The sequence below is a fragment of the Pectinophora gossypiella genome, chromosome Z (genome assembly GCF_024362695.1).
Source record: "Pectinophora gossypiella chromosome Z, ilPecGoss1.1, whole genome shotgun sequence".
Classification (NCBI taxonomy): Eukaryota; Metazoa; Arthropoda; class Insecta; order Lepidoptera; family Gelechiidae; genus Pectinophora; species Pectinophora gossypiella.
In genome coordinates, this window is record NC_065433.1 from 2,365,251 (window position 1) to 2,388,115 (window position 22,865).

Genomic DNA, 22,865 nt, shown 5'->3' on the forward strand with positions numbered 1-22,865 from the left:
AGCACAAAGATAAATAATGAAATTCTGATTACCAAATAAAGACAGATCTAAAGTTGCCAAAAACGTTTTCTTTTTCCATTCAACTTATTTATGAATTTAAAAATGGAATAAAAGCAATATGTGCGAAATTTTGTCACGTTTTTCTAAGACGTCACAGGTTGCTTTTTCATACAAATTCCATTGTAATTTTGTGTTTTGACGTTTAGAAAAAAGAATTAAAATATTTTTTTTTATTTTTTTTTTTTATTTATTATTAGAATTTGAAGAATTTGACTAGTTGGAAACTACCCTATTGGTTTCTGGAAAAGTTTGCTGTAAAAAAAGAGTCTTGGCATGCACAACGCGATATGTAACGCAGGCCAGGGACATTCATTTTGAATCGCTCACCTTCAAGTCACGTTCGGAAATATACAGGGTGTTAGTGACATCGTCACGAACCTTTGAGGGTTGATTCAAACCATGATTCTGAGTTGGTATCAAGTCGAATATCCTGTCGCAAAAGTATGGAAATTAAAATAATTATAAAATAACAAAAAAATTCATGAATTTTCCGACAGGAAATTCCACTTGATATCAACTCAAGAATCATGGTCTGAATCAGTTACTAACACCCGTACCTACTTGTATGGCTACCTGTACGTACTTGGACAGATAATTCAGCTCATTATCTGATTTAATATCAAATGGAATTTTCCATCGCAAAAGTATATATTTAAAATAGGTATTTTAAAAAAAACACTAATTTTGCGACGGAAAATTTCACCATGTCAACTCAGAATCATGGTCTGAATCATCCCCCTAGTATTCGTTATGATGTCGCTAACACCCTGTATACTCATCCCACATAGCACATCAGAACTTGTCATAATGCAAAATGAGACAGGTATATATTTATGCACGCGAGTTGAAAGCGAATGATTTAAACTTAAGGCCCCTGTAAGCGACCATTAATTAATAAAAAATCTGGCGATGTTGGCTAGCAAGTTGGACTGCGAGTACAGTCATGAGCAATATCATGTACCCACTTTAGAACCCTGTCGCACTATCATATTTGACATTTACTGAGACTTACGGTTTAATTTGTCAAAAAAGTGTTAATGTGACATGGTTTCAAAGTGTATACATATTAGTACTCGTGACCGTAAGTGTATCAATCAACTAGTTCTAACTCTGTTTTGTACTATATCTTAAAATAGAGTAAGATATACTAATCCAATGAGTCTTGTTACTTGAGTAAATAAATCAATTATTAAAAAAATATAATATTATTAGACGTAAAACGTTTATCTATGTAGCCAGCGTTTATTGGTCGAAGCTCGCGCTATATGTCGCGTCGCAACTCGCACATCCGTACTGCCCGAAGGAAAACACCTTTATAATAAGAACATGACGATACTTTGATTGGCTTGTCACTCTTGAAATGTGCAATATTAAAATCGATGTCTTGCCCTTTCGTATCACCTAATAGAGGTACCTACAGTAACCTAAATTGATTTAATTACTATCTAATAATCGAGACTGAAACATTGCTTTCTAGCGATATTTCACTGTCTAATAGAAAAATCTGTTAATGATGTCGATTCCGTTGGACATGTATAGATGGTTTTAGTAAGCCAGTTAAACCGGGTACTTTCAAGGGCAGAGTGAACAGGCACCTTCTGGGCGAGCTCGCTCCATCTTAGGCCTCGTCAATGCCTTCGGGCAAGTCTGGGGCCAAGAGCAACCCCATCAAAAGTAAAAAAAAAAACTAGTCAAATAAGATACATTTTAAATACGTCAAAATTGTTACTTGTAAGTTCCTGTGTAAACCGCATTAGCGAGTCGAGCGACATGTCATTGTGTCCCCGAAGACAACGGTCGGTGTTGCCAGACTTCAGCTTCGTAGTATCACATTTGACTTTTTTACACTAACTGCAAGAAAATACAGCTAGAATTACAACTGTCAAACTCAACTAAAATTAGGTTTGGCTCGTCGGAATCGACACCATAACTTAACTTGCTTAAGTCTATTTAAAACAAAGCCACGCAAAACTTATAATGAATTTGAATACACATACAGGGTGTCAGTGACATCGTAACGAATACTGAGGGGGGTGATTCAGACTCATAATCAAGTGCGAAATTCACGAAAATTTTGATTTTTATTTTTCATTATTTTCAATTCTATACTTTTGCGATGGAAAAGTTATCTTGATATTATTAACTCAGAATAATGAGCTGAATCACCCTCCTTAGTTTTCGTTACGATATCACTGACACCCCGTACAAGTACTTACAGGTAACTATACAAGTACATATGGTATATTTGTGACACCGTAACGAATAATGAGGAGCATGATTAAGACAATGATTCTGAGTTGATAACAAGCGGAATTTCCTCTTAGAAAATTCATGAAAATTTTTGTGTTATTTAAAAATGATATCAATTCAGTATCTTGGTCTGAATCATCCATCAATGTTTTCGTTACGATGTCACTAACACCCTGTATATTATGAAATATTACATTCAACATCTAAATTAACGCACAATTGATTGATATAGTCCCAAGTAACGAATAATAACGTTTAACACTTAAAGTAATCACTACTAAGTACTAAAGAGACCACATTGACGCAATTCATCTTGTTGAAGGTCAATAGTATTGCTATTTGACATTTGTTGATATTTCGCACTGACTTATATTTGAGCAAATTGCAATATTGCTTTTTCAGATGAATAGTTTGAATATGGCCTTTTAGACGGTCTGGTCTTCACACAAAACAGCCTTGCACGTGTAGACTGGACAAGGATCTTGTGTCACTTGGGTGACGTTACAAGGAGGGCGCTGGTGTGTCCATACATTCTCCATTTACAACAACTGTCAAAAATGACGTTTCATATGCGGCGTTAGTTCCGATTTTGGCCATGTGCCAAAGATCCTTGTCGTTCTATATTTAAGAATTTGACAGCCAAGAAAGTTAAATCCTTGGCTGTTATACTTCTTAAGGCTGCGTTTCCATTGACGCGGAGCGGAGATGTCCAGGAATCGACCAATCACCGTAAGGGAGACAGTGACAGAGCGTGTTCGTTTTTCGCTCTCTCGAACTCAGTGATTGGTGGTCAAATCCGCACATCTCCGCTCAGCTCCGCGTCAGTAGAAACGCAGCCTAAAACTGTGAGCTAATTACCGTTTTGTGGTAAAGCCGTATTTTTTAGCTAAATCCTCCTTGTTTCAAGTCGGTTAATTTAATTAGAAACTAAGCAACGAGCCCTAATACTAGGAAAAAGTTACCATAGATGTCCGTTTGCATTGAACGGTTAGCCTTAAAAGAGAGTAGCGACACATTAGCATTTATCAAAAAACCTTAACACATCGCAAGTTAAAATATCAATGGCATTTAACAATGGATATTATATAAGGTTTTTAATTCTTAAAGACAAATTCCAAATTCAATTTTTTAAATTTAAATAATTGCGTGTTTTGTTGAACTATAATTCGGAAGTGTCTCGTATTTTTATGAGAAGTTTATTAAAAAAAAATACATTATAAACAGAGCTAGAAAAAATGGAACTGTTGTTAGTGTGTCAGCAGTTTTATCTAGATTAGTCTGGACTTTATTGATTTACGATGACTCTAGCTTGCAATTCAGATTTAACTATAATTTGACTATATATTTAAAGATTTTTTGAATATATAACAGTTTCGGAAATTAGTAGTAGGTGCCTAGTTTAACACTACTTTTGTCGACTACTCTCAGACTTTTTTTTCTAAAATGCTTAAGCTGTATTTTAAATTATTATAAACACATTAATTTATAAGTAAATAATTTGAAACTAAGAACCAACATACTCGAGGTCAGACTAAAATATTGCAAGAAATATGTGTTGCTAATTTCAAAGGACGTTACAATTTATACTACAATCAACTTTTGAAACAAAAGAAGCACATTTTTCTTAGATTTTTTTTACACCTGCACTATTAATGTTCTGCCAAAGTGTTACCGCGAATTTTCAGGCACCAGTTCTTCTATCCAAAACACCTTTCAAAGCGGCGATAGAACAAAACAATTTAAAAAATTATGTACATAAAATCAAACATACGATTACTTCTATACAAACTGTTATGTTAACTGGTATTTATTGGCTGAAAACGTAAAACACCAGAAAAACATTTGCATCTTTAGAAAAAAAAACTTTGCTAAACGAAAACTGGCAACAGGTTGAAAAAAAACTGTTATTAAAATTATATTATATCAATAATGTTCAATGTGGCAACATAGACCCAATTATTGTTAACAAATAAAACTTACCTATATAAACACCAAATAAAACACAAAGTGACATTCATTTTATCTCCTATCTGTACATTGAAACTTTTGACACGTTCATTCATTCATTTCAGAATTGTTGCCATGTGAAAAATATCCGTTGCCAATTTAAGTTTAGCAGTGTTAAGTGCAAGCGGACATAACGGCAACTATACTAGAAGGACAGGACAGCTTAATAGAAAGTAAACAAATTTCAGGTGGCCACCTCTTCCGTGCCCGCTTCAAACTCCAGCTTGACGTCACCGGTGAGACCTTCCACATCCACTTCGTTCTCAGAGGCGTTCAGCATGTTCAGCGTCACCTGATGGATAACGCATACCATAAATACGCACAATCACGAACGACCACTGACATGTATACACTTTAGACCATGCTGTATTCTTCGACAAATTGAAAAAATATTGATGCTGATTTCAGTACACATCACCTAATTTTATTTTAAGTTATACCTGTCATTTTCTTATCTGCCGAAAAGGACAGAAACAGGTAATCGACAGGCATAAAATTTACGGAACACGTCAATTTTATGCAGGAATTTATAAGACCCTCCCAAAATTTGATATTGGCCAATAAACCGGCACAATTAAGTTGACAACACACGTCAAACTGTCTATTTTATTCACCGGGGCCCATTCATTCATTTTAAAACTAACAGTTGTCAATCATCCGTCCCTTTCCTTTTCGACGGATAAGAAAATGACTTAACTTAAAATAAAATTGTGTTTTTAAAATGTAATTAAATTAGTTTTGGTACGTTTGATCTATTGTTAACGGGACACCCTGCGTAGGCGACAGCATAATCCGCCACGGTTTTATCATTTTCATGTTAGGACCTTGTATTACTATTCTTTATCATCTTATAAGCTTGACACGGAGTCTGGAAAGAGAGGAGGACTCTCATTTGCGGTTTTATACAAAAACAAATCAAAATAGAATCACGCCCGAAGAGATTGGCAGAGACATAAAGTGTATACATTACCACTCAAATCATATATACTTTATTGCACATATATGCAATAATTTATACAACATAGCTACAATAGAAAAGCGGCCTTATTGCCCTGAAGCAATTTCTTCCAGGCAACTGCTACCTGGGAATTAAAAAGGCCACATCAAAGCGATTCAATTAAAAAGCAATATTGCTATTTGACATTTGTTTGCATTGAGCACTTACTTTTGTAAGCGCAAATGTCAAATTTCATTATTGCTTTTTTAGATGAATTGCTTCGATATGGCGATTTTAATCCCTCAGATCACAGGCAATACATTTTAAATTCCTATTTAGTCCCAGCTCGATTCTCCCGCTTACCATACTCCGGCCATCAATCAATTAAGTTGCACATGCAATTAATATCTTACAAAATTCTACAGCAAACCTCCACCATTTTGGAACACACTCGTGTTTCGTGATAGGATTCCGTCTACTTATACACTAGCCGCCTCACCAATAAAAAATAACAAGCGGTGAACGTGTACATAAATATGTATTTGAAAGCCAACTAAATTTTTTATTTGAGACTGATGACATTCACTACTTGGCCGGACAAATGGGGAGCGCTTAGGGCTCTCACCCGGTACAAAATTTAAGACAACAGGCCTGAGGGTGCAGTTGGGCGTGAACCTCGGCTCAGGGCGTCGTCTGACAGGAGGAATATGTGAAAGAATTAATCGACCCTAGTGGGTCGATAGCGATAAGCGCTGAATGAGGGAAATCGTCGACCACGCCGACGGGGTCGGTATCGGAGGTCTGAAGTGTTTGGTGTCGCGAGCTGATTGGCCGCCTCTATGGCTAGAGTAATCGGGTCGTCGGGATCGTATATTACGTCCTCTACAACCAACCACAAGTGAATCTAATTACCAAATAATTCGATTGAATTTTGGCAGGCAAATGCTTGTACACGTTCATAGCTTGTTTATGTTTATCTTTTATTAGTAGCGGTCAATATACTGAAAGAATAAGTAATATACTCTACAGAGCCTAGTGTGAAAAAGACAAAATATTAGAGAAATGTAGTTCTGACAGCCAAATTAACTAAGATATCAAATCAACTTATTTGTGAGAACGCATCAAATTGCAAAAAGTATTTATATGATTTTATAGATAAATCAAATTTTAAATATATATTTTTATTATTATTATTATTTTAAAGAAAATAAGTATTGTTTTTATTAAAGTGGAGTCGTCAAGTGAGGTGTGTAAAAGTGGTATTAATAAACTAGTCTCAGCTGAGACAGCCCTCAAGACCATGCTGCAGTTCTTATGTAAAACGAGGGGCTGGGAAGTCCCAGTTTTTATATTAGAACTGTCACATTGACATGATCCTGAGGGCAGTCTCAAAGCTGAGATTAGTTTGTTAATACCACAAAAACTTTTGAATGCATATTAACACTTTAACTGTCCATGCATTACATGTAATGCACTGAAGACCTAGCTCGGTGCGTCCGTGCATGACATATAATACACTATTAATCACCAAGAATAGTGTTGTTCCCGAGAAGCTTGAAAAATCAAACAAATCAATGTTATATTTTATTCAACCTGCCAAATAAAAGTAAAAGTAATACGTTTTATCTTTTAATCAAAAAAAAATTGAAAAGGTTTTCTCTTACCAAATTTCAACTAAAATAAATCTTTTTTTTAACATTTTTAGTAACTAACTACATCGTTATGCAAATATTATTTGCATAACGATGATTATGTAGTGACTTATTCTGTCTTATGTCCTAAGACAGAATAAGTCACCTCCAAATTCAATATAATATATTAAATTGAGTGACACAAAATTAATGTTGCATCATGGAACTATGTCACCTAAATCGTTCTTGGCATCATATATTTTTTTACAATCCTCACATTCGCCTGAAAACATAACTCCCTCGTCATTTAAGTACACCATTGTGTGAGGTAGAAGCTTAAAAAATAATTCGTTGCTCATAAGTATATCCATGAAGCAGTCCGCGAATATAAATACGAGATCAACGGTTTAACCATATTTGTTACTTATAAAATTGATCATGTTTCGACGTATTTGGACAACACTATTGGTCGACGATTGAAGTTCATACGTCCGTGCACTGCATATAATGCACTACTGGACGTATGGCAATTGTATAGACAATTGCCGTGGGACAGTCAAAGTGTTAATTAATTTTATTTAAATGTACTGGAAGTCCTTCCATAACCTTAACGACGCATTTGGCTGTGTGAATATTGCTATTAATGAAAAATATATACAAAATCTACGAAAAACGCTCGATTCGCTACCAAAGTCCGCATTAAAGCTTAATATTACTTATTAACCCGTCTTTTAAAATACATATACTTATAAAAAAAATAACCTGAAATGCACCTTTCCATGCAATTCTAGCAGTACCTAAGAATATGCAATGCGAAATAAACTTATGCCACGGTACGCATGCTAAACCCTGGGGCAATAAGGGATAATTTATTTTGAAAACTGTTTTGGATTGATTTGGGACCGAGTGTTCCATTCTTCACCAAACTGCAGTGCGGTGGAGTTTGCTCCATACCCCTTTAATGAGGTCCGCCAGTCCGTCAGTCGCCTTATATACCGAACATCATAAGCGCTTTTTTTGAAAAATCACATTCCGAAGTGATTTTCTTCAACAAAACCTCGACTCGAGTTTTGACTCGATTGTTTCAATTAATTTCACTCCAGGTAAAAATTTTTACTACAATTTTTACTTGGATTGAAACTGGCTTGTCTGTGACCAGGTTTTGTGAAGAAAAATCACATCCGAATATGGTTTTTCAAAAAGCTTACGTGGTTTGCATTATAAGGCGAAAAAATTACTAGTTTGGTTAGGACATTACAGGTTGTTTACCTGGTTGTCCAAAAGTAAGATGATCCGTGCTTCGGAAGGCACGTTAAGCCGTTGGTTCCGGTTAATACTTACTGATTTAAGTACGTAGTCGTTACATGAGTCATGTAAGGGGCCTATGGCGGCTCAATAATCCTGACTGTGCTTCTATGCTGTTCTGGGAGCATATAAAAAACATAGAACACGTTCAGCTGCTTCTCTTCCCGGGCATGTCGTAAAAACCGACAGAGGGATTGTGTCCTCTAACATGATGGACTAATGTTATGGGCGATAGGCTGATCCCTTATCACCATAAGGTTCATCATATCCATCTTTGGAATTCGTATCAACAGTGGCTGCAAGTTGTCTTTGATTACTTGTGGCTCTGCCCACCCCATTAGGGATTACGGGCGTGAGTTTATGTATGTATGTATGTAATAATCCTGACACCAGGGTTGATGGGGTTGGTAATCCACTTCACAACTCACACACAAGAAGAAGTATAATATGATGTTTATCACCATCATCCTCCGGTCCTTATCCTACTATAAGTGTCACTCTTAGTGTGTGTGGGTGTAACGGAATGGGGGTATCAATCTGAAGCGTGCCAACTGTGTGTTTCGAGGAGAGCCCTGTGCCCAGCAGTGAAACGTACCTATATATACACATGCTACGTGGCATAAGTGTTGCTACTTATTTAAATACGAAATATGATATTTAAAAAATTACTAAATTTAATTGGTGTAGATAATTGAAAAAAAGTGTCATAATTAATTAAAATTCAATTTCAATATAACGCGTGAAAAGTGCCAGCGGTACCAGAAGCAAAAAACAAATGAAAATACAAAATAAAATTCAAACTTCACTAACGGAACTCAAAAGACAGCACAACAATTTTGCATAAGTTAGTGAAGATTTGAACCTCGGCGTTTTTTCCTAACACGGACTGATGGTTGATGACGCTCAGTGGACAGGCTACCTGAGGTGTCTGCGGCTGAGGTATACTAGTCACCGTGCTGCTTACCTGCCGCACAGGTATACCTGCGTCCTCAAACGCTTTCTTCTTCAGTGTCGTCCGTATCTGGGTCCTGCAACGTTCAAATTGCCATTTACTGTACGGGACATACCTAATAGTCTACCATTTATGGCCAGTCACATCTCTAGAACGAGCAACCCAACGCGTCCCAATGTATGAATCTTGTAATACATTTAAAAATATAAAAAAAACCTAACCTAACCTTTTTTTTTACGTTGGGAAATGCGTTACGCATACCACGCCGCCCGGGGGGACGACCTGGTTATGTGGGACTCCCCGGGTGTAGCCACCCGGTATACCCACTAAAACCCAACGGTGTTCCATCTCGTCCACTGTGTTGCCGGGACCCGGGGATCGCCGAAGCATACTTCCGCGACCCGGCAGTGGATGGCCTGTTAGGCCCCGCCTCGTTCATGGTGAGTGGCGTGCGCGGAACACGCACAAATCCCAAACCAGGTTGTTTTTGTTAGGTTTGGGTTTATTTGTGTGGGCTTTTATTAAAATAACCATTGCTCCCTACATGTTTACTACATTAACATAACGACCTCTGTGGCCGATTCCCTATGGAGATATATATCCCTATTTTGGTTAGGATATTACAGGCTTCGGCAGGTACGTTAAGCCAATGGTTCCGGCTATTAGTTGTAGAACACCTCCACCAACCCACATTCGAGCAGTGTGGTAGAGTATATTTCATGCCTATTCAGGTAGATTGATGATTTTGTAAACAATTTTATTCCAACAAATAATTCTACCTACACCTTGTTATAAGTACCCTATTATTAAAGTTTGACAACCTCAACATGACAACCCAATATGACAACCCGTGGTCAGAACAGCAGAACTAAGGGGCCAAGAGAACTGAGAGCAAGGAACATACACTCTGTAGCTGAAGATGACATACTCCAGAAGATCCATGCTGCACAAGAACTTGGATGCTCACTGTGAGGGCTCGGTGTACAATAAAATATAAGCATAAGGATCTGGAGGGCCCTGTCCTGATAAATACATACATAAATACTGATAAATACATCTGAGTCTTCTTAAATGACTGTATATGGTCTCCCATTTTTACTAAACACACCCACTCCTACTTTATATGGATAGAAGACAGAAGAGATTTCTGCCAGAAATATACTAAACCATTTGTCTGTCTTGTGTGTTAGCTATTTGTCTATGCATTGTTTTAAGTTTACGTGGTTATTATCATAATTAAAACACATAATAACGGGTTCTTACTGAGTTTAAATGGGGATATGAACCCGTTATTATGTGTTTTAATTATTTGTCTATGGTTTGACCTGTGTACAATAATCTGGTAATTAAGTAAATACTTACACAGTTCTGTTCTTAATATGTTGGCTGAGCTTGTTAAGGTCGACAGCGAAGCGGTGGACACAGGCTCGGAGCATTTCAATCTCTTCTTCGGTCCATTTCCCACTACAATAATAATACAGTGCAATAAAATTACTTTATCCCCAAAAAGGTAAGATCCTTCATCGTGGGAACTAACATTGGTGGGCCCGGTAGAGTTCTGAATTTTAATGTCCAAGTCATGCCCAATTAGACTGACAGACAAACTGATAGATAAGAAAAAGAAGATGAGATGAGATGAGAAGATGAGAGATGAGATGATGATGAGATGTTGATGAGATGTATTTTTAATGTGATTCAAGTGCAATAAAGAGTTTTTGTATTGTATTGTATTGTAAAAAGAAGTAGTTGTGAAGCTAACATATAGGTAGATGCAAGTTGCAGTTATAAAACCCAAAAGGTATGTAGTTCAGAGCCTTCTGCAATTAGACACTATCAGCCATGTTATGACTGAGAAATACAAGTTTAAAATTAAAAAAATACCTAGGTATACAATGAAATAAAATAATTATTAACCAATATGTTGGCTGGGAATTTTGCAACACCATACTAATTTATCTTTTAATAAAGAGTCCAAAGCTCCTTGAAAGTTAAAACCTATCATGAACACATTTCTTAACTTTGTATGTACTAGGCCCAGCCAGGATACCTAGCTCAGTACAATCATAGGTTCATAATGTTCACTAGACGAAGCTATTGATTTATACCGCCGTCCCCGCCGCTACCGCCACGCCGCTTACTGTAGCGTCTAGGAAATAATAGTGCTACCTACATGTCGTACATAATATAAATACTTACCCAGGTTGCGAATCTCCCATTGGATGAAGCAGCGTCGTCATTTCCGACAGTTTATTGAATGCAGTGCCTGCTTCCCGGAAGATTTCGCCGACCTATAATCACACCAATGAACAGCAAAATATATCACAATGCAAAAATAGTAAACTACATCTCACAAAATTTTGGCGGTATGATTTTTACTCACTTTTGCAGCCGAATTGTTCATTTTCGTTTCGAGGTCCTTCACTGTAATTTGGACCAAAAAATACCGGTGTTGTCCAGGGACTAATACCTCCGAAGAAAATCGAAGTACTGAATCACTATTCACAACGATAGAACGATGCACGCAAGTGCAAGGGCAGCGCAGGTGCAGTGATGATGCCGCTACGAATCGATCAATAAAAAAATTAGCAGCTTCTGTCAGTTGTCAATAATGTCAAATCAGTTGTCGTTGTCTCCTTCCTTGTTGTCTATGTTACTCAATCTACCGTCAATCAAAATTGAAGTCAGTCAAACACGGTCAAACATCAATACTATCTATCTTATTCAACCAATATTCAACAATTTGTACGTTCGGCTGTATGAACAAAAACTTTTCAGCCCATTTTTTAAACTACTACTTTACTATAATAGATAGAACATGAACATTGAACATACTACAATAACACCAGCAGCCTGTGTTGTATTTGCTTTTCTTTTATTATCGGGCTAATCAGTCTTTTGCATGGAATGAAAACATTGGTTATAATGCTGTAAGCTCCCCGAATAAAATGAAATAAACAAACACATAAGGCTTAATAATATCTTTATCTTTATATATCTTTATTTCGTACCATTAAAGCCTTAAATATATGACAATATTTGTTTACATTTATAAATGTGTAGTTACAGGCTGTGACATAATTGATATGAGTCGGCTGTTATCCCTAAAAGTTTTTAAAAGTTTTTAATAATAAATAAATAAATAAATAATAACATAACCATAAAAAACCATGGAAAACACATAAAAAACGGTGAAGTAGCATAGACAAAGAATCGTTATTTGACCGCTCATTTGTATTTACATTTGCCGGGTGGGACCTAGGGACGGGACTGGGGACCTAGTTAGTACCTACTCAGAATAGGGACACGGCATTCGTGGAAGACGGCAAGGTCAGCGAACGAGCGAGTGAATGAATGAACAAAACGGAAAGAAAAACTTCAAGCGTGACGAGTGTTGTATTTTTCATCGTAAATTCGTAATATTTATTTGTTGAACATCACGAGTAGTTATTTGTGGTATTTTGGCGATTATGAACATTGTATTTTGCTATAAATAGGTGTAAATAATGCCAGGTTTCTGTTAGGGTGCAAATGTTCATCTTTTGTCTCGCCACGCCTGCCGTGTTGATTTGAAGTGGAGATGCCTCTGTTTTTAGTTTGCATGAAACAGGGGTTTAATTTTAGTTCAGCAACAGAAAATAATTGCTCTGTTAGTATGTTCTGATTGCGGCTTGTCTTCATAACTTCTTGTGTTGTTTCTGCCTTAGTTCACAATGAAACTTATTCTAATTTTATCCCTGGTTGCTTTGGGACTTGCTTACGATAAAGGTAAGTTTGTTATTTGTACATTACTTATATCACAACAATAACTAGTAATAAAGTATATCCCTGTGTGTGGCAGTAAAATCTGCAAAATAAACATATTTTTTTTACAAACAGTATGTTTGTATTCGTAATTTTTATTCAATGTAATTTTTTCTAGCAGATTGCAATAAATATGTAGCATACAACTTTCCAAAAACTGGCCTATTTACTTGAATGTTGTTTAAAATCACATGAAACATTTTTGACCACAATCTCACTGCATAGTTTGTCAAGATGTGGTGTAAGGTGTCATTCAAAAAGATACCTATATGCCATAGGGAATTTGTATGGAGAAAGTACTTAATAGTCTAATTGATGACAGAAAGGATGCTCCTATGCTCCTATGAGCATAAATCTAAAAGTTGGTACATCAGATACCACCTATATGTTTCTGGTTGATGTCATTTGAGAGATTTATACTTATTTTTCTAATAAAAGTAAACAACAGGGTGTTTGTTTGTAAGATGCTAATTTGAATCTCTTATAATGTAATATTGTAATTTTGCATCAGTATAGAACCAATAATAATATAGGTAGCTCTTAGATGCTATAAATACTTACAGCTGATTTTTATACATAAGTATAGGAATAATTAATTACTTAATTAATTATATAATATTTCTTACTTAAAGGAATAATAATAATATCTAATTTCTTTATTTATCAGTAGAAATAAAATATATCTTTAATATTATTTACACTTGCAACGACAATTCAATTCTTGATTAATTGCTCTGTGTGATCACAATTGTGCCGGTGTAATTGTAATTCTGTACTCATATGTTGTTTCTGTGCAATAAAGTATTTTGTTCATATTGTAATGATTTATGTATAGATATTGTTTACTTTATTTCTTTATTTGAAATTTCTTTATCTAAGTTTATATTATGTGGGTGTTTTATATAAAGCAAACCATGATAAAACATATAATAATTAACTTCCTAAGGCCGAGATTTCCAGACACAATAGTTAAACAACGGGGTTTGGGTTTGAACACTCGGACCGGAACATGAACGGTCTTTCGTCTTTAAAGACTTTATTAAGCTAAAGTGGCTTGCTTCAATTATTTACTGAAATCTTCTCATTTTGTTTGTAGCATCTTTCTATGGAGCAAGCTATGTGGCGTACCCGTTGCAAGAAGCGAAGGGTGTCACCGACATCAGCTTTAGATTTCGAACACACCTGTCTGATGCTCTACTGTTACTTGCTGCTGGGAAAACTGACTATTGCATGGTGAGTATGTTAATGTTGCATAGTTCCTGGTCATCCATATAAAACATCTCCTTGCAATCAGTTCTTGGACCTTCAGAAGTTTTTAAAAGAACAAATTAATACTATCAAATACAGCCACAATAGATCTGCGCTCGCGGCATGACGACCGCGCTGCGCGACAATTTTACCGAGGGCTTCGACCAATACCCGTAAGAAAGACGTCTATATACGTAGATAGCGTCCCCTGCGTCTATTGGTGGATGCCCTCGATAAAATTCGCGCAGCGCCGCCGGTTGCGTTGCAGACCCCAATGAAAAGTTTGCAGTGGTCAATCATTATGACCCTCAAACGGCCGACTTCCCTTTGCGGGTTAGAAAGTCAGACAGAAAAAAGGAACAATGATTTCCACTTTTGTGTTTTGTTGTTGTAGATACGTCTAGAAAGTGGCAGGTTGAAGCTGCACATCAATTTGGGAGCTGGTGAGAGTGAGCTGTCGTCACCCAAAGCAATCTACCTGAATGACACCCAGTGGCACCACGTTAGCATCATCCGGAGGGAAGCCAATCTTACAATGAAGGTAGTGTAAAGCTTTTACCGTCGTAGAAAAAGAACAGGTATGTTATGCCGGTACTTCAAGTCGTATGACAAGCCAGCATTGATAACCTTTGATGATGTAAGTGTTACCATTAAATTGGTATAACATTCCAAGAACGTAAATTTTATTGTTGAAAATTAATCAAATTACTGACTAATGTATTTAATTACTATTATTTGTCACATATATAAAAATCATTAAAACATACAAGAAAAGTACAAAATTTCCTTGCAAAGTAAATTAATTAAAAACATAGGATGTGGGTAATTTATTTTTTACGAAATGGAAACATTCAGGTAGGATGATGTCAGCTGGGCTAACCTTGAAATGCTAGCTGTCAGTTTAGAGCATACCTGGTTTTCTTATACCATGGCATTTACAGTACCGACACTAGAAATAACAGACTGTTGGAATTCCACCATAGCCCTCATATGTCTGTTTCAGACTGTGGTGTCTTACCATGAGATGCAATATTGATAGCATGTTTGTCCTGCATTGCGTGCTGTGCATAACTAAAGTACCAATGCATAGTTGTTTTTTGTTACCCATTGGTAACATGGTGGTGTCTACCACACAGACCATGGTATAATAAAACATGGTATTCTCAAAAGTGACAGCTAACGTTTCAAGGTTAGCCGCGCTGACGTCATCTCACCCTCCGTTGCCATTTATAAAAAATAAAATAAATTCATCATCATCATCATCAATTTAAGAGCCATTCCATTCCAGTCTATCAAAGGCCAATTCCTTGACTTCCCTATAAGACACGACGTTAACCTTTAATAAAATAAATTACCCGACTAATACTTTTAAATGTTTTTTACTTAGCAAGACAATTTTGAACTTTAGCCTTTACAAAAATGATTTAAGATGGGATTTATCAAACACTAACTTACCGCCCAAAACACGACTCCGTTCGCGTGGACTTCAATTCTCGCGCGGCACGGAACTTTCATCCACCTCTTTTTCATCCCTTTAAGGGATAAAAAGTTTAAAACTATCCTTTCTTCTTCTCTCTTCTTCTATCGTGTGGGTTGTGAGGTGGATTACCAACCTCATTAACCCTGGTGTCAGGGTTATAATTGAGATCCCTAAAGGTCCCTGTCATGACTCATTCGGTGTCTTCACAATATACTCAATACTGAGTTTGTGACCTTTTCACTTTTGCGCCACATTGTGAGCTGAATAAATCTACTTATTTTTAATTCTGTTTCAGTATAATAGTTATTTGTGATTGCTCTGTTTGTAGTATGTCAAAAGTTGATGAATATTTTTTTTCTCTCTCTCTTATTCTCTTATTTCTGGATTATTAAAGGTAATAAATGTGTGGTTTGTGTTCCAGGTTGATGAGAGTACGGTGAAGAAGAGACTACCGGGTAGATTCTTTGAGTTGAACATCCATTTTGGTGTGTTTCTGGGCGGCCAAGGAGATTTCTCCGAGCTGTTCCTTGGTCACATGGAGAATTTCCGAGGATGCATGGAAGATGTGAGTATCACCACAGTTTGCCATTTGGTTGGCACTAACAATTGTATTATCTTACTGGCGAAATCAGTCAAAAATCTTCACAGTTCTAAAACTACTTCTATCTTTATCTGGCGGTTAACGTAAGTGAAGGACGGCACTATTTAGAGAGCTGTCAAACTGAAATAAAATTCGGTTATGTCCGCCAGAAGCGGTGAAATTGTGGGGGAGAGATAAACGATTTTTTGATTTGATTATTCTCCAGGTATTCTACAACGGCGTGAAGATTATAGAGAAGGCGCGCAGTCGCAGTGGCTCAGTTCACGTGGAGGGCGTGACGTGGAACTGTGCGCCGGAGTTCGACGCCGACCTCTCTTCAGACATCAGCTTCGTCGACGAGTCCGCCTACCTCATTCTTCCTAAGATCAACTCCAGAGCTGGCAGCAGGTATGTAGACGTCCTGTGGTTCAGTGGTTAGAGCGTTGGACTCACATATGGAGCGGTGGGGACATGTTAAACAAAGATTTGATTGTTATTGTGATCAGTAAATTGGCTATTAAGTAAATTAAGTACCTATGTACTTAGTTCATCTTGTAATGTACTAAGTACATATGAACTAGTTCATCTTGTAATGAATTAAATACCTATGTACTTAGTCATCTTGTAATGAACTAAGTACTCAGTACATAGGTACTAGTTCATCTTGTAATGAATTTAATACCTATGTACTCAATTCATCTTGTAATGAAGCTCTGACTATCCCATTGGAATAGTCTTCTTTCTTGTCGTTCCCTCACTACTGAGGATCGTGGTTGTATGTGATCTTCCTCCACTGGGTTCGGTGAGGTATAGACCTCAGCGAGCTTTCTGTTAGACCAACGTGAGTTAGCGAGCTGTATCGCCGTCTATAATGGTCAAGCCAACTGTGTTAGTGAAAACTGCACTTAAGATAGATTATTTGTATTGTATATTGGCTGCTTATGTATTATTTGTGGTGTTGGAGGAGGATGGAAACAATAAGTGGGACTGAAAGAGTTACTAATGAGGAAGTGTTAGTAAGAGAAAGGGAAATAAGCAAATATTGACAGTTATTGAGGACAGAAGAGGCGAGATAATTGGACACTTAATAAGACACGACGAATTTATTAAAAACATCATAGAAGAGAAGTTACAAGGAAAGAGAGGAAGGGGAAGACCAAGAAGAGATTACATGGAACAGATTAAAGAGAAGGCGAACGTCGTGTCTTATAAGGATGTGAAGTAATTGGTCTTTGATAGACAAGAATGGAGAATGCTACACCGACAAGAGCGTGGCTCTTAAATTGGTGATGATGATGTATTATTTATGTTTTTTGTATTTCAGATGGCAAATAGAATTCAAGACTATAACTCAGAACTCCGTGATCCTGTACAACCCTGGTGGGGGTCGAGGGTCTGACTACCTGGCGGTGGAGATCCTTGATGGCGTGGTCCGGGTGAAGATGGCGCGCGGCCAGATAGTTCACACGGTCCGTGTCAACGACGGACAGTGGCACAAGATGCACTTACTCTTCAACCCTTCACTCATTGAGGTAATTATTTACTTGTATAACGACAATGTAACAAAAAGCACCACTTTAAAATTTATGTTATTGCAGACAAATTACTGCGAATGAATTTTGCGACGGAAAATTCCACTTTAACTCAGAATGATGGTCTGAAACATCAACCATAGTATTCGTTACGATGTCACTAACCTGTATATTGATAGGTTATTTCCTCGTTATCATAATTTAGAAAAACTCCCCATAACTACTATCGTATTCGTTATTTGTAAGTAGCGATTAGTGGGGGGTTAAAATACCCACATCGAAGCAATTCATCTAAGAAAGCGATATTGCTATTTGAAATTTGTTTGCATTGCGCAATATTGCTTTCTTAGATGAATTGCTTCGATGTGGCCATTTTAACCCCCCTGTTTATGATAGTACATAGATTCTTTAGTACTAATACGTGGTTCGGAAGGCACGTTAAGCCGTTGGTCCCGGTTACTACTTACTGACGTAAGTACGTAATCGTTACAAGAATCATGTCAAGGACCTTTGGAGGCGCAATATTATTTTTTATTATATTTGTGTATCCGTGTTGACATGTATTTTAATGAAATACATGCATATTCTTTTTTCTCCTTTGTATTTCGCTTTGCTGTGTCGGGAGGCGCTCTGTGAATGTTGATTTTTATGTTATATTGCTCAAAGCGACGCTAAGCGGGTAAGACATGTAAGCAAATTCTTTAAAAAAATGTCATTGATTTATCTCATGCTGTATGTAATGTAATGGAATCGTACATTACAGAAGAATGCTCGCAAGCAAAGAAGCATCCTGAGACGATCATGACTTGTTTTCTGACAGGTTGCTAGCCCAACGCGTGAGCATACGTGTACGCACGCATGCGTGAACGCGTGTAATACACAGATACTACACTACTGCGTTACTGCGTGCGTGCGTGTGTGGTGCTGCGTGTGTTACTGCGTAACGACCTCCGTGGTCCAGTAGTTAAGCGTTGGGCTCACAATCCGGATGTGCCGGGTTCAATTCCCGGTGGGGACATATCAATAGAATAGAATAGAATAGAATAGAAAAAGTTTATTATGAAAGGACGCCACACACAAAAAGAAAGACAACAATATCATATCTTATTTCCATTAAAACAATTACAAAAAAGCAAGAAGGATGTTAGTCGAAATGATCATAAGGTGGTGGTGGTATCACAAAAATTACTTTGTGGTCCCTAGTTTGGTTAGGACATTACTGGCTGATCACCAGATTGTCCGAAAGTAAGATGATCCGTGCTTCGCAAGGCACGTTAATCCGTTGGTCCCGGTTTACTACTTACTTATGTAAGTAAGTAGTCGTTACGTGAGCCTTGTCAGGGGCCTTTGGCGGCTCAATAGTAACCCTGACACCAGGGTTGATGAGGTTGGTACTCCACCTCACAACCCACACGATAGAAGAAGACCTGTGTTGGTCATGGGTAGGACACAACGACTTTGATTTTTCGTAAAAAGTCATTTGACTTTTTCAAGTCGCCTGCCCTGCTCTGCTTGCCCCTGTGGGAAATAAGCGCGCGTTTATGTATGTATACAAAAAAAAAAAACATTGCATTGTGTGCTAGTGCGAATAAGATTTACATTGCAAAGCGTTTGATAATTTTAGTCGCCTGACAGAAATAAGTAATATCGGAGAGATATCACTTGCCCCCGTGGTTAACTTGCCGCTTTGCCGCTTATGGTAATAACTACTTGGCCGGGCAAATGGAGAGCGCTGAGAGCTGGTTGTATGCGCAGAGCTAGAAGTATCCACTCTTCCGATTAAGTCTCAGCGAAGGATTTATATTTCTATAATAAGTCAATATTTGGTGCGAAATTGTTATATAAATGATATACATATTGAGATTTATATAATATTGTCGTAAAGATATGGCACATTTTCAGTCGATGACTGACTTCACCATTTGGTATATAACATAAGCTCACTATCGCAAGATGAACAAAGTACCCACACCTCACTGAGTTTTCTGTAAGACCAACGCGGTAGTGAGCCATATCGCCGTCTATAATGGTCGAGCTGTGTTATTGAAAATGAAACAAAAGGTGGCAGGTATTATTGAGATTCATATATAGACTGCGTACTACTACTATTCTGCCTCCAACGTGACCGGGTGTTCAAAACAAAGTTTGGCTTTGCCAGTCAAATTTGAGTGCACTAGAGAAGAGACTGAAGCCGGTATTATTGAGATTCATATATCGACTTCGTACTACTACTATTCTGCCTCCAACGTGACCGGGTGTTCAAAACAAAGTTTGGCTTTGCCAGTCAAATTTGAGCGCACTAGAGAAGAGACTGAAGCCGGTATTATTGAGATTCATATATCGACTTCGTACTACTACTATTCTGCCTCCAACGTGACCGGGTGTTCAAAACAAAGTTTGGCTTTGCCAGTCAAATTTGAGCGCACTAGAGAAGAGACTGAAGCCGCCGTTGTCGGATACGACAATCTTCATCATTCATCTTGGACTCAGCACCAGAGTGTGATCTGTTTATGAATGAATGGACGAGTGTGTGTCGTGAGTGTCTGAGGTTCTGCGAGGCTTTGAATGATGAGTGAAAGGTGATTTAATTTTAATTTAAGTATTGTGATTTTTGTGATTTCTGTTTTGTAATGCTCTATTAATGGCACCTGCGTGTGCCTCTACTTAACTTTCACGGCGCATTAGCGCTTCGACACTGTAATGTCGTGAACGTAAAAGGTATAATAAATAAATAAATATATACTTGAGTAAATAGTAGAATAATAGTTTAGCAAGGACGGGTCTGAGTGACAGAAAAGGATAGATGCAGTGTCGTCCTTAATCTTACCGTCTGTTTTTGATCCGACGGGCACATGAATATTTATTTTCAATTCTCATCCGATTTGATGAACGTGGAGGAAGAGAAGTGTGTCAGGATCGAAGAAAATGGAATTCCATAGTCTCTGCTTACCCCGGTGGGAAATAGGCGTGAGTGTGCGTATAAGCGATTGATGCTAATTAGAAGTAAAACTGGCCTATTAGCGACATCAATTCAGCCAAATGAGAGATAAGTATGCTAAAGTGTCTCAGAATATAAAAATTCTTTGCTTCAAGCGAATGTAGAATGAGTTTTAGCATTTTATACCCTCAGGGGGTTAAAAAGGCCACAATATTTCTTGTTTTTATTATGCTTACTTAACCCTGTTCAATAAAATATTTATACTTGCTTAGTGATCACTTGCGAATTTGTGAATAATTATGTCTATCTTAGCGTTTTTCACAGCCTCCGTGGTCTAGTGGTTAGAGCGTTAGGCTCACGATCTGGAGGTCCGGGTTCAATTCCCGATGGGGACATTGTCGAAATCACTTTGTGAGACTGTCCTTTGTTTGGTAAGGACTTTTCAGGCTTGAATCACCTGATTGTCCGAAAAAGTAAGATGATTCCGTGCTTCGAAGGGCACGTTAAGCCGTTGGTCCCGGCTATTAGCCGTAAAAACACCTCCACCAACCCGCAGTGGAGCAGCGTGGTGGAGTATGCTCCATACCCCCTCCGATTGATTGAGGGGAGGCCTGTGCCCAGCAGTGGGACGTATATAGGCAGTTTATGTTATGTTAGCGTTTTTCTGGTAACGTATCCAGAACTTATCCTGCAGATAGTGTTCATATCAGACACTTACCTAGCAGATAGCCTTTTTTTTGCTACTATTAAGTACGTGAGCATCATTGTTGCGTATTTTTTATTCAAGTCTGAATAGGCACCTTCTGCCTCGATACAACGTCGACACTTTACTAACGTCTTTAAGAGGTAGAAAGGTGTCAAGAGCAAACGCAATTATTCATAATAATCCAGTTATATTTATAATAATATCATTATTAAGGGTGGTATTAATAAACCAATCTCAGCTTCGAGACTGCCCTCAAGATCATGTCAATGTGACAGTTCTCATATAAAAACAGAGACTTGAGCATGATCTTGAGGGCAGTCTCAGCTGAGATTCGTTTATTAATACCACCCTAAGACTGTAATTATTGGGTGTTTACCTTTAATAAAATAAATGTATATTTTTTTAATAATAAATAAATATTTATTATTATTTTAAATATTTATTATTATTTTAAATATTTGTTATAAATAAATAATTATTATTAATAAAATACAAATATATTATACTGTACATGTACATTATACTATAGATACTTTATCAGACTGAAGTGTGGCTATAATGCTAGCTATAATCGTCCTTACGAATATGGATTGAGTTTTGCTACTATTAACTACATACGCCAATGGTACTGATTCTAGTGCACACCATCTAATTTCATTTTAAGTTATACCTGTCTTTTTCTTATTCGCTGAAAAGGAAAGGGACGTCTAATCAACAGCCATAAAATTTATGGAACACGTCAATTTTAGGCAGAAGTTTAAAAACCCCTCCCAACATTTTATATTGGCGAATAACTCGACAGAGTTAAGTTGACAGCAGACGTTAAACGGGTTGCATATCAATTAACAGTTGTCAATATAACCCCTTTCCTTTTCGGCGGATTATAAAATGACGGGTATAACTTAAAATAGAATTAAGTGGTGTCTGTAGGAATCGGGGCCATTGTTGCGTTATTTTGTTATATGAGTATGAGCGAGTTCTGACAATCGGACTACTCAATAACGATACTACACTTAAATTAAGGCTCAAAGTCCGTTTAGAATCTAAACCCTATTAAAAAACATGATAACGGGTTCTTACCGCGTTTTAATCAGGAAAATATGATACTCCCGATATTTCGACACTTTTGCAAGTGCCATGATCACGGGATGACTGATGAGATTGGAGTGGAGTAGGTAGATCCATAATTTTCTACGGGCAGACATATCTGTCTACCCTCTTTCTTTGCCGCTTGTTTATGTATTTGATATCGGAATGTTCGGAACCTTCTGAACTCGTTAAAAATCTGTTATTATGTGTTTTAGTTATGATAATAACAGCGTAAACTTAAAACAATCTAAGCCCTATTGTTTATCTTACTGAGGACTATGTATGAAAAATGGCTGTGCATTGTCTAATATAGGTCGGCACCGATAAGATTGACGCGGGGTGGAGAGAG

The 22,865-nt window shown here is 37.3% G+C and overlaps 2 protein-coding genes across 5 annotated transcripts in view; one reads left to right on the forward strand and one right to left on the reverse strand.

Annotated features, from left to right (window-relative positions):
• Nucleotides 1-11,711, reverse strand: part of LOC126380162 (chromatin complexes subunit BAP18-like) — a 32,652-nt gene extending 20,941 nt beyond the window's left edge. The window contains exons 1-5 of one of the 4 annotated variants that reach the window (XM_050029428.1): nucleotides 11,523-11,711; nucleotides 11,339-11,430; nucleotides 10,505-10,606; nucleotides 9,053-9,218; nucleotides 4,514-4,609 (exon numbers count right to left, since the gene is read on the reverse strand). In XM_050029428.1, the coding sequence (XP_049885385.1) occupies nucleotides 4,514-4,609; nucleotides 9,053-9,218; nucleotides 10,505-10,606; nucleotides 11,339-11,430; nucleotides 11,523-11,543 (477 nt within the window). In that variant the 5' untranslated portion in view covers nucleotides 11,544-11,711. Of the gene's footprint in view, nucleotides 1-4,513; nucleotides 4,610-9,052; nucleotides 9,219-10,504; nucleotides 10,610-11,338; nucleotides 11,431-11,522 lie in introns of all 4 variants that reach the window. The other 3 variants (XM_050029430.1, XM_050029429.1, XM_050029427.1) reach the window with 3 other exon arrangements.
• An 805-nt stretch (nucleotides 11,712-12,516) lies between these two features.
• LOC126380058 (chondroitin sulfate proteoglycan 4) overlaps nucleotides 12,517-22,865 on the forward strand; it is a 39,174-nt gene continuing 28,825 nt past the window's right edge. The window contains exons 1-6 of the mRNA XM_050029232.1: nucleotides 12,517-12,907; nucleotides 14,040-14,176; nucleotides 14,586-14,732; nucleotides 16,093-16,236; nucleotides 16,478-16,659; nucleotides 17,576-17,783. Of these exons, the coding sequence (XP_049885189.1) occupies nucleotides 12,853-12,907; nucleotides 14,040-14,176; nucleotides 14,586-14,732; nucleotides 16,093-16,236; nucleotides 16,478-16,659; nucleotides 17,576-17,783 (873 nt within the window). The 5' untranslated portion in view covers nucleotides 12,517-12,852. The remainder of the gene's footprint in view (nucleotides 12,908-14,039; nucleotides 14,177-14,585; nucleotides 14,733-16,092; nucleotides 16,237-16,477; nucleotides 16,660-17,575; nucleotides 17,784-22,865) is intronic.